At 42.4% G+C, this 12,643-nt stretch overlaps 1 protein-coding gene across 2 annotated transcripts in view; it reads left to right on the plus strand.

Moving 5' to 3' along the window:
* Positions 1-285: 285 nt before the first annotated feature.
* Positions 286-12,643, plus strand: part of rxfp1 (relaxin family peptide receptor 1) — a 48,916-nt gene continuing 36,558 nt past the window's right edge. The window contains exons 1-2 of one of the 2 annotated variants that reach the window (XM_034598605.1): positions 286-566; positions 6,638-6,775. In XM_034598605.1, coding sequence (XP_034454496.1) covers positions 524-566; positions 6,638-6,775 — 181 coding nt within the window. In that variant the 5' untranslated portion in view covers positions 286-523. The remainder of the gene's footprint in view (positions 567-6,637; positions 6,776-12,643) is intronic. The other variant, XM_034598606.1, reaches the window with a different exon arrangement.

Below are 12,643 nucleotides of genomic sequence, written 5' to 3' on the forward strand. Positions count from 1 at the left end.
ACAGCACCTGAGGATAAACCCTCGCTGACAACATCCTGTCTATTCATTCTGTTTATTTAGTGGATTAGAAACGGAGGATGGCAAAGGAGAGAAAAAACATCTCAGGTGAATCCGTGAGAAATAAACCATGAAAGCTGGTTAAAAAAAAAAAGCCAGAATAAAGAAGCCCTTGAACGCATCAGCGCTGTCACTCGGGAATCGCCCCCACACCCTCCCTCTGTGCGCGCTCCACCTGTGCGTCACGATGGCAGCAGCTTCTTTTAGACCTTTTTCCCCGCGTCTCTCCTCACACCGCGTCCAAACGTGCGGCCACAGGTCCTCTCCTCCTCCTCCTCCTCCTCCCGCAGCCGCGTGCTCCCTTCTCCCCGCACCGTCCACGCGAGCAAACTTTTGGAGACCATTTTTACGCACGGGTTCCCAACCATTTGGAAAACTAGAGAATTACATCTCCTTTCCTCTCGCTCCACAACCACCATCATCTGTTACTCGTGCGGGTTTCTCCTGAAACTTCCAGAGGGTTACCATGCGAGTTTATGTGGCTGTGATCCTCGCGTATGGAGTGACAGGTGAGTTCAGCAACTTCTCCGTTTTCTCTCCAAATGTGTGATCTGTGTCCAATTTGCACTGGATTCCCCAACATTTCAGAAGCAGCCTCGAGAGGATCGAAAGCCGGAATAGCCCTGAAATCTGCAGAGAGGCTGAGAGATATTTGTCTTTTTGCCGAAGGGTTAGTGTCTGTATATCAGGAGGATACCTCTCTGGCATGCACACTAAATCCGGTGTAACGGTATGGAAACACCAGGGAGACACATTGGGGCTTTATGAGGAAATACCTGAGCCACCTACAAGGATAGAGCCTGATTAAATATCTGGAAGTGGAAAGAAATGATTAGTTGTTGGCAGCATCTTGCAGGATGCTTGATTATTCTCCTGTGGGATGTCTTCAGCTGTGTCTTTATCAGTGGTGTAGCTGTGCAGAGGATGTTGTGCATTTTATTCTGAGAGTATAAAGTCTGTGTGAAGCCTGAAGGCATTGTATCCACACAGTGAATTAACTTTGCCAATGATGTGACGTCTATGACTGACAAAATATCGCTTGTAGTCCATAGATAACAGGAACTTTAATCGTATTTGTGTTGACCAGAAACTGTTTGGAGCAGTGGAGTCTGGACACTGATGCATTGAAAATCCCAAGGGGAATGAAATCTCTTAATGTGGCTGCAGATCAGATCAATAGTGCATTTGTCAAGCTCCAGATTTAGGTCTGAAAATGACGTGGAGCGTGAGGCACATACACAGGAATCTTGCATGATGGTGATTTCTTACGTTCTGCCGCCGGAGCCATGCATCTAGGATCTGAGGAGAATGTGTTACTGTCTCTTCTGTGCACTGGATCTCTCCAGCAGGCGGGGGGGAACTCGTAAATGATGTCACAGTTTAACCGTGAACTGCCTCTGGTATTTTCCTTCCCTCTCAACAAGCAACAGAGCATCAACACACAGTGCAAAGCAGTAGCAGGAAAAGATTTTTCTATCAGATTTGCTGTATTTTTCCCATCAGGAAGCCCTGATAACAAGTGGCAGAAACATAGTGAATATTTATGGCTGTTTTATGGCTGAGTGCAGTGAAGTCCAGGGGATGTTTTTCTGCGGAGATAATGAAATATCACTCTGCTGTTTGTTCGATAAGACCAAGTTATTTCCCCTCATGCATGTCAGCATGTAGGCGTCCATCAGCTGTGGTCTTTGCTTTGTGTCCAAGTGAAACTTTTATCAACTAACTTTTAATTAGTCCGTGTTGCTCAGCATTAGTCACCATTAAAATGTTCACTACTGCACAAAGTTTCTTTCAACATCCCTTTTCAATTTGTAGGCAGAGAGCGTTATGGTCTCCTCCGTGCCCTGAAGCGCCCATATGTAAACTTAAAGCCGCTGAGGGGCTGCAAAGTAATTGATGCGCTCGCCACAGCACCGCTGCAGTGAGAATTAACCACGTTCAACTTCTGCTTCTGGCTCTTGAAAAGGACTTTCTGCCTGTTTGCAATGGGCCATTTGTTTGCCTGTGGTAATGACGGTTGCAGATATTCTTGAGAAACGCTCATAGAAAAACAACTTGACAGTGAAATTATTTACAGATCGCAATAACAGTTTAGGTCGGAAGTGAAATTAAACAGAAAATATTAAAGAGCTGAGTAATAACGTCGGGTGACGTGTGGTGCGATTTTTATCCAGCAGCATTACAGAGATACTGATGGTGCTGATGAAGAAACATTTAGAGAATGAGTTTGACAAACAGAAGCACGTTCCCTGTGTTCATCATCCTGATATCTGATGCTGTGGGAAGACATTTCCATTTTCCACATTCACAGAGAACCACTGATCCGTGACTAATATACTCCCACACTTTAATTATCACGGGCAAGTAGTGGTGCCAAGATTACTGGTGATCTATCTGCAGAGTTCACAGAGCACCACATTGGTTTGTCTCTGTGAAAAATACTCCCTAAAATTTAGACGATAAGAGGTCAAGGTCTGTTGCTACAGTTTGTTCTGTAGCTTTCACCTGTGGATGTGTTCGGGACGCTGCCATCAGTGCAATGCGCTGTTTTCGGCATCAGTGACGTGTCCAAAACGACCCCGCAGCGCTTCCTTGGGCCCCCAGCGACACTCATGCCAAGTGTGATGTCTATCGGATGAAGGGTGACGGAGATAGGTGAATCAACTCCAGACCTGCAGAGAGCCGGAGCTTCCTCGCGTCAGTGTCACAAGATATTTATTGCTTGCTTGTCTTCAAGGTTAAAGGCAAGAATCCATAACTGGTGGAGACAACAGATTTCTTCAACACATTTCCCCCCAAAACAGAGCATTTTCACTGTGTGGTGGTTAAAGAACGGATTGAGCTCCTCCATCGTGCAACACCTGTGTCTAAGTCAAAGGTCGGAGCTGCACCACTAACGACCCACAGCCCAGTGATGACATCGACTGGTTCCATCACCGTCTAACTCAAGTGTGGAATTGTTTCCTGTCAACTCCAACGATCCACAGTTGTCGTCAGATTAATTTCCTGCTGAAAAGCTGACAGGCCTCATTACATGCAACAAAGGACCTTTCGTGATCCTCGTCTATGGATGTATGTCGTAGCCAACTGTTGGTCTGTCGTTAGTGTTGCTCCCAGGCGACATATTTCCCCAGACTTTGTGAGGAGATGTGCTCGTGTGTCATAGTCGTTGGCTTTCTCTGCTGCTCATCGTGAAAATCTTCTTTTTGACATGTAATCACGGCGCTATCGGGACCCTTTGACTAAAATAGTTTGTCATGGTGATGTAGTGGGAGGCATTGTGTGTAGCCCGCTCATTAGAGCATGTCTGCCTCTGAAAGAATTTCAGATTTGCTGGTAAATTACAACAAATTATGGGGAGGGGGTTTGATTTATTTGGCATCTGTTTTGGGAAACAAACATCCTTCCATCTGGCTGGGAGGGAAAATGTGCCCGAGAGTTATTCATTAGTTCCTGTCAGGTGGGAATTACTCAATAATGTGAAATCTCACTCTTTTATTATGATGAATGTGTGAAGCCAAAGAAAACCAGTGAAATGTGTCGAGCTTCTTTTTTTTGCTTTATTCGAAACCACATTACCTTAAAGGAATGTGCTGCATGTCTGAGCCCCATCTCGTTGACTCCACTGTGGGTGGAGACACAGGTGGTGGAAGTTTCTCACTTTTCTACTTTAGACGAGGAAGACAGGCAGTCGTGGTCCTCGTGAAAAACGTAACACATGTGAAACTCCCTTTCAGCTTAAAACAAACTTTGAGTGATTGATGGTTATCTGAGATTTCTGAATCTTCCTCAGACACTAAATCTTAAGTTACACTCGCACCCTATTGGTTGGCTTTGGGTAAAACATGTTTCACCCCTGTCCATTTGTCTGCTGGTTAATTTGTTTTTTAACGGATTAAAGAAGGTTGGGAAAAAAAACTACTGGATCGATCCCCATGAAACTTGGTGGAAAGTGAGAGTCAGGAAAGAACCCATTAAATCTCGGTGCAGATTCGAATCAGGGGAAATGTTTTTTTCACTTTGTGTAACTTGTTTTTGGACGTTTTCACCCCAGGACATCCTTCATGCATCTAGATGAAAATGATCCGGTGCCTTTAGGGGACTGTTGGGCTATTATAGTTTAAAGTGCATAAAAATCGTAACGAGCTGAATCTTAGTTCTCACCCAACATTGGACACATCCCTGTTTGTCCTGACAAAAGCTAAATCTTTGTTCATGTTTTTTGTTCTACTTTGGAGTTTCGGTCGGAGTCTGTGTTTTGCTTTCCTCCAGACGTTTGTTGACATCGGTGGACGTCTATGCGAACGTTAGCTGGTGTTGCAAGCTGTTGATGCTTTAGGGGAGCGGGAGACACATCCAGATACGGCTCGCTGAACGTCACGTCCTCGCCCAGCGCTCTTTGCATAGAAATGAGTTGGTGTCCTCTTTTTAACTTACAATGCAGTCAGTTCATACTTTGGCAAAGTGATTAAAACTTGAAATCGAGTTTATGATCCATGATGCTTCGAGGCGCCGCTGATGAAACGGCTCCTCTGGCTTTTCATCACCTGTTTCCTGGGACAGGGGTCAATGATCAGAGGTGATTACACTGCATTGTTCACCACATGCCATCACCATGAATCAGCTTAAGTTACTGCGGGCCGTCGTGCCATATGTCTGCACTATACATAATGAATTATTACTGCTGCCGAAGGTTCTTAATCTGATTTGGTTTCTACTTTCCTAAATTACTGTTTCCAAATAGTCGGTCAAGCCTGTAATCTTGGTTATTGATGCTGAGGCAGTGACTTTAAAGTTGTTGTTTTTTGTTGAAATTTTGTCTTCTAATGGTCAGTCGGTCTCTGTTGTTCCCCAACTGGTGGTCAGTGGTTTAAGTAGCTGGTCATTGGCCACGATATTCTCACTTTGCATATCTGTAATCTTCCATTTCCTGTCATGAAAAGTCCTCCAAGAGAAACGTAATCACGGTTGATGATGGAAATATCTCACCCTGATGTTACATCACTGATGCTACACCTGGAAAACTAAATGAACCCAGGAAATGAGGCACATTAGCAAGAAAGCAAGCAAATCTTTATTTAAAGAGGACATTTCATTCCAGGTGGAGGCACGATGTGCTGCACAGGTTGTGAGCAACCATGGAATTAGCAGCCACAAAAGCATGTGGATAAAAAAGCAAGACATAAAATATGGATGAAATAGAATAAAAACTATTAAAATAAGTAAAAGGAAAAACGGTGGAAGTAAATTTGATTTGTGTTTTTGAAGTGGAGTTCTCTGTATTGCACACAGGCAAAATTTTACAATCATGTGATTCTATTCAGAAGCAGGACAGCGAGTCTTTCAGGGGCCGGCAGGATGATGAATAAGCGTTTATTAAAGTTTGAATAAATGTTTTATGAGGGACATTTATTTAAGAAGAATCACTGCAAGTCAAATGAAAAGTTATTAAGCTGTAAAACACTTGATAATGTTATCTGGAGTTGTACTAAAGACAGAACTTTTACACCATCTGATAATCATTAAATCATCAAAGGTTTATTAAAAAATCGATGCCAGACTTTAGTCAACTTTGTCAACTAATTGTAATATTCATTTACATAATGATGATGCATTTTATGTGATCAATCACACACGGGGAGACTTGCATTTTGAAAGGTGAACAATACATTACTGTCACAAAGTAGATTGTAAAGATGCAGAATACATCATTAAAACAGGGGCTGAGGATTTAACCAGACTGTTAAATACCTTGAAGGTGATGAGGAAATCCATAAATTCCGTCCTTCATTGAAAGCCAGTTCTGGATAAACAGCTTATCGTTGGCCTGTCTCTTCTACTTTGTTCCGCTGGTGTGATGAGGCAGATTCACTTTGACACATCCATAAGGAATCTCTAGTAATCAAGGCAGGAGGGGGTGACGGGGATGAGTCACCTTCTCCTGCAGCTGCCGGAGCCGACTAAGTCTGTATGATATTTACTGTACATGTCAACAGCAGTTACAGAAGAGTGTTTATTAAAGAAACACAGCAGATGAACGTGCACAAAGGGCTGATGGAGCCCACTGACATCGGGTAACGAGACGGATTCACTGCAGTGGTTGTTGTAAACCTGCCTCTCTGGACTGGGCCGTTTGCTTAGTCTGTGGTGATGCTGGTTGCAGTGACCCTGCAGTGATTTAGCCACAGGAAGTAAAGACCGACTGCTGGACTCACTCAGAACCTCCGCTGCTGCATAAAGAGCTGCTCACCTGTTTATTCAAAGTTGGGTGAAGCTTGACTTATGTACGTATAGAAGCCTGAACTGGAGAATCAGCCGCTGTGCTGCACTGCACCTACTTTCATGAGCCCCAGCTGCTGCTGCGACCGAGCGCTGGTCTCCTGGTTATTTAAACTTTGATAATATCGCACCAAATTCAACACTGTCGAAAAGACAAGTGAGTCTCGAGATAATGCGAGCCACAGACAGACAGACAGAGATTTCTGTGATTATTAGATGGATCTTTAACGAGGGCTCTTGGTTTGTGCACGTTGAAGACGAGGGGAAGATTACATTCTTGGGTTTTCTGCTTTGTTCACAGCACTCAATGTCACGGAGGAGAAGGCGACATGTCCCCTTGGATATTTCCCCTGTGGCAACCTGACCGTCTGCCTCCCTCAGCTCCTGCACTGCAACGGCATCGATGACTGTGGAAATCAAGCGGATGAGGAGAACTGCGGTGAGTCAGTGCATCTCGTTGAATAGATGTTATTAAGAGCATGTACTGTATGACCTCATTATGCAACTGCAATGTGGGATAATAGCTGATGCATAAAAAAACAAAGTCAAAGCAACATTACACCAAATCCCAGGCATTTCTATAAAACCCTCCTGACTTCTGTCCAGTCCCCAGACTCGGCTCAGTCGTGCCTCTGGATGAATTATGGTCTGATGTCAACTGTCCTGTCCTTTAAGTGCAGGTGGTTTGAAGTTAGAATCACTTCGCTGCCGCTTGTATTAGCAGGACAAATGCATTTTCCTCCGAATGTGATATCAGTGCATTGCAGGTTAAAGGCATTAAATTGCAGAAACTTTTATTCAGACGTTTTTGTTGCTGGTTTATCTTTGAACAAAGTTTCAAACTTTAATTTCACAGCGAGCATGAATACGAATCATCTGCTCTGTCGCTGTTTAGGTGCACTGACCCTTTTCCCAGCATGCAACACTGCTGCTGCTGCTGCTGCTGCTGGGCCCGTTCGATAGGTCGGCTATTTTCTGGCTCCCCACACCTCTTGAACTTCAAAGCAGCACTAGTTCGACAAAACACAAGATTTGATGGAGACCAAGTCAAAGTGAAACGTAAAACACATTTGGACTTGCATATTAACGGCGTAGTCGACTTACCTTATCTTTAGAAATACCCAATTTAAAGGTGTGAAGCATGTTTGAAGGAATACTTCTTGCACTCCTTTTGATATTATTCTGGTAGACCTCCGACTGGTGTAAAGCTGACAGCTGAGGGACCTGGACGTTTGTGCAGAAGCAGAAGGAGATCATGGTTGAGCTTCTCATATTACTCGCAGGTATAAATGCCCGTTGAGTGCGACCGTTAAACTGATGGACGTGAGTAAGATTCTTACCTGGAATCCCCCATGCTGATCTGACTCTGGCTGTCTAGACTTCCATCGGCACTTTAGAAAAATAAATCCCTCCAAATGTCACAGAGCGTCAGAGCAGCAGGGGGCTGGAGTGTCACTTTAAGAGAAGGTGTAGTGTGTGTCTAATTGTACTCGTATATATTTGTGAGGACCATTTTGAGCATAGACCTTATGCAGTGAGGACATTTGTGGAAAGTGAGGACAATTTTGAGGGTTAAGGAAGGGGCTGGCAAATGCATTATGCCAATGATTGTCCTACATTGTGTGTGTGTGTGTGTGTGTGTGTGTGTGTGTGTGTGTGTGTGTGTGTGTGTGTGTGTGTGTGTGTGTGTGTGTGTGTGTGTGTGTGTGTGTGTGTGTGTGTGTGTGTGTGTGTGTGTGTGTGTGTGTGTCAAAGTTTCACAGGAGGACATTAGAGAGGAGAAACAACTTTATTAAGTTACGATTATCAAATCAATCTAGTGCTTGGAAAACCTCCAACTTATCAGAGAAGCTTGAAGATCACTTCAGGCGTCCGCGGTTCGTTGTTTTGCGACATAAGTTACTGATACAACGTAATATCAAATCTATATTGTTTGCTTGGAAGTTGGAAGCACGTAGTGAGACTAGAAACGCACTCAGTAGAGCGTATACCTCCACCGAGGCAACAGTCTCCCAATGAAACCACATTTAAATTCACTAGATCCTGATTTATATTTATATCTGCACCAAATTGCACACCCTCATCAATATCACTCTTCTAAATATGCCTGTTCTATGTTGTACCGTTAATGAAATACAATAAAAAATACAATAAAGATAATAAAATGAGCCAAACTCTTGGGATGAAAGTGATAGAATATCAACAGCTCGTGTTTATAAAAGGATTTGTTCAGGATGTAGTTGCTTTTCCTTGTTATGTTGGAAAACTTGCGGCACAAAGCAGAAGAAAAACATTTATATCATTTATTTATTTAACATCTTTATAACAAGCTCTGGTAATTTTTTCAGGTTAACTCACACGGGTCTTTTTGTTGTATGGTTGTTTTGTTTGTAAACCTTTTAAAACATTAACAGTGTTTTGTTGTGAGTATTTCTCCTCTGAGAAATTGTTTGAGCTTCCAAGAACTGAAATCAATTCCCAGAATCCATTAAAAAAAACCTGCTGCAACAAAATAGAATTTGAGATGGGTTGCAAATGGACAAATCTGCATATCTGACTTTACATTTTAGTCAGGGAACTGCAACCACTTAAAATCAAATTAATCTGATAAATGACCCTATTTGTCTTATTGCTGCCATAAAGGGAAAAGAGATCATGTTATAATGTAAAATTGTTGATTTTACATTATATGATTTAATGTTTTTAATGTTATTACGAGATAGTTTATTCTATTACTGCAGTCAAATGCATCATGTGATGTTATTGTTAGAACTAGAATTTGTGAACTGGAGCTTTGAAGCCACTGCACGCCCACCTGCGACCTGCGACCTGCACCCATTGGACGATACTAGCTGTCAATCACACAGCATCCTCGCCCCAAAGCTTACTGTGTTTTATGGTCTGTTTGACCCTAAATGGGACCATGATTTACGAAACGAACATCCTGCTGTATTGACGAAGACTAGAAACTAGAGAGTAAACTCCTGATGAACATTTAATTGAGTGTGGTGGATGATATTGTGATAAGTATGTAGTACTAATAAAACACTATCAAGGAAGAATGAGTCGGACCCTCTGCAGCCTCGCACTTATTCTTCCTTCTGTAAAAAACTTCTGCAGAGTTTAATATCTTTCTTAATGTATTCTTACTCATACTCTTCGTGAAGGTTTCTAGGCGTCACAGGGTGCTGTGCAAAGATAGAAGAGAAATCATCCAATCCTATGCATCTATTATTATCCCCGGCTCGGGTGGCAGCTGAGATGCTGCAGATTATTTGCATGCATGGAGCCGGCTGTGCTCCTGCAGCGGATTAATAAAAAATGATGCTGCCTCCAGAGGGTCGGACTCACTCTTAGTGAATGGATACTTATCACAAAGTCATGCACCGTACTCCATTACAGCACAAAGTCACCAAGCATGAAGTGGAGACTAATCAGATCACAAATTACTATTATTAATTCATATTATTCAATGTATTTGTTATCTGCCCATGTTTCGATAATTAAAATATGAGTTTGATGCCTGATATTGAGCAGTAAATCATTTTTGATATCTTTGGTAGCCAGTAATTGAAAAACGAAATGGTTATGATTCGTAATCGAACCTTTATGACAAAGAAATGTACTTAAGGCTTCATATTTTACAGTTTAAACATTGCACTGTTTTAAAAATAGTCGGTCAAGCCTGTAATCTTGGTTATTGAAGTTAGGGTAAGGGACTAGGGAATGCATTATGTCAATGAGTGTCCTCATAGAGAGACGTGTTTGTGTGTGGGGGGGTGGGTTGGGTCCTCTGTGCGTCATTCAATCTTCTGATCTTCACCTCACGACTCAGCACGTGCACATTTTGTTTGACGGCGAGAGGACGAGCACAGTGGTCACTTGTAAAAGTGTTGGCAGCTGGAGGTAGCTAGCAACTAATTCACTGAGGCAGGACTTGAAGGCTGTGGACATAATGATATTTTCTCCTGTGGCTGAAGCAGCAGATGTGTCAGGACGTTGGAATAAGAAGCTCCGGTGGGTGAAGGAGAGGACTCTTCATCTCGCTAACTGCGTTCCTCAAGGACACCTTTTTAAAAAATGATTAAAGCTGCTGAGAACTTGAAAGAGAAACAAGGGATGAGGTCAGCGAAAGTCATGGAAGTTATTACACGGCACTAAGTCATAAATTCTGTCTGGTTAAATATATACTCCGTTTACATTGGATGTATTATTTGTGTTTTGTACATCTCTTCGTGTTTACTTATTTATTACTTTTATTGTTTCTGTTTTTACCCTTTGCTGCTTTAAAACAGCAAATTTCCCCTCAGTGGGACTAATAATGGATTATCTAATATTTTCTTTAGTCCATGTATAAAAAACATTTATAAATTAGATATTTAATGAGATTTTAGTTGGAACATCCAGATTTCATTGTTTTTCTGAGTGTGACGGGCAGATTAGACACCAGCTGCTGGAGAGGTGAAGAAGAGAAGAGCGTCAGACACACAAATAAAACACAGCGTCTCACATCTTTGCTAATTTTATTCTAAAATATAGCGTAGGCAGAGCTAAGTCCCCGAAGGTCCTATCAACTCGTCTAGGTGCAAGTGAAATTTTATAAAAAATTAAATGCATAAATTTTTGAAAATCATAAACTGAACTGACACGTCTCCACTTCCTCCCACGATCCAGACAAGAAGCCAAAATATATCCCAGGGGATGGAGCCGATACACATGCTCGACCAATCGTGAGTCAATCTGAGCTGTCAACCCTGACAATTCACCTCGTTTCTATGGCAACAAATAACTAATTAAAAACAAACTTACACAGTTGAACGAGTTGTTTCTGTCCACAGTCGCCAAGTGTTGCTCCTTGTGGGAACTGTTGGGTTCACTGCAATTATAGTTTATATTTTAGTTTGATCCATGTCCCGTCTGTTAACATGGAGGAGGTAAGGATAATGACCCACACTGCAGCATGCCACCAGGGGGCGATCAAGACAAATTTTGGGCTTCACATCTGGGGAGCTGTCACGTCGTCCATCTTCATATACAGTCTATGAGGGAAATGAAAAAAGAATGAATTGTGTGTTAGTATCTGTATTTGCCAAGAATGAGATAAGACGCACAAAAAAACGCTAAAGATGAAATTGCGTGATAGTGTTGTTGTTATTTTCCATCTTTATTTATCTATTGATGTTGAGATTATATCATTATTTTGAGTCCTTTTGGCCACAATAATCGTTTAGTGAAGATCTGATACGGTGACAGCCCCAGTAAACAATAAATAAATATAAAACGCTGCGTCCGTCCATCGCTGCCGACGCTCCCACAGAACACAAATTGTCGGCACAGCCTCCCACCACGTGTGTAACTGTAATATGTGTCTAATCTCCCTGTTCCCCTCTGACCTCATGTCCACAACCGACACTGTGCACTGTGAGTGTCAGTGGCTCTCACTGCTCACAGCCGAACCAACAGGGAGCGTCTCCATCACTGAAAGGGGCAGCGGCTGCTCAGGCACCGTGGAGTTGATTAAGTTTGTTGGAGGAGATTTTTATTTGCAGTGTAGAGTTTTTTGCTCGACTGATGCACAGGTCTCCAGCTTTTTATTATTTACTAAGTGAGTTGGTCTGATTTTTGTCTGAGGCTATTTTTTTTTTCTCATCATGCTGAGAAATAACATTTCCTCATTTCTGAAACTTTTACAAATCAGAGATTACTCCCGGCTTTATGTTTTTGAAATTGGCGCCTGTAGCCCTGCGGCTTTCACACTCCAGCTCTTTCCTCTTTTTTACAAATTTTTACGCTGAAAGCCTTTTACTTTTGTTGTCACTTTGTGTACGTCCCTATTTTCTGGTTGACCTCTCCAAACATTGCTTTCTCCACTTGCATCGGCGCGACTGGTTGAGAAAGATGAGACGCTGTCGTGGGGTTTCAGCGACTCAGCGACCCCGGGGGGGGCAGCCGACTTTCAGAGAGATATATCTGAAGCTGAAATGGACGAATGAAAAAAAAAAAAACAACAGTGGGGGCTGCAGGACACAATCCTGAGGAGATAAACGCATCAGACATCGAACATTACATTGTCAGTGTTAGACCACCCACATGTACACACAGCCTGTTCATCCTTTATAAATAGATTTACTTCAATAAGACCCTGATCTCAAAGACATGGGGACATTCTCTGCCATATACATCCATATGTGGTCAATACACTTCAGATCCTCTTCAACCTCTTGACTTGTATAAGTCCCAAACAACAACTGCAGTGAAAATAATAATCTGTATTTTAATTTGGTGGCAATAGAGACGACGGAAATAT

This window comes from Hippoglossus hippoglossus, chromosome 10, assembly GCF_009819705.1.
Source record: "Hippoglossus hippoglossus isolate fHipHip1 chromosome 10, fHipHip1.pri, whole genome shotgun sequence".
NCBI lineage: Eukaryota > Metazoa > Chordata > Actinopteri > Pleuronectiformes > Pleuronectidae > Hippoglossus > Hippoglossus hippoglossus.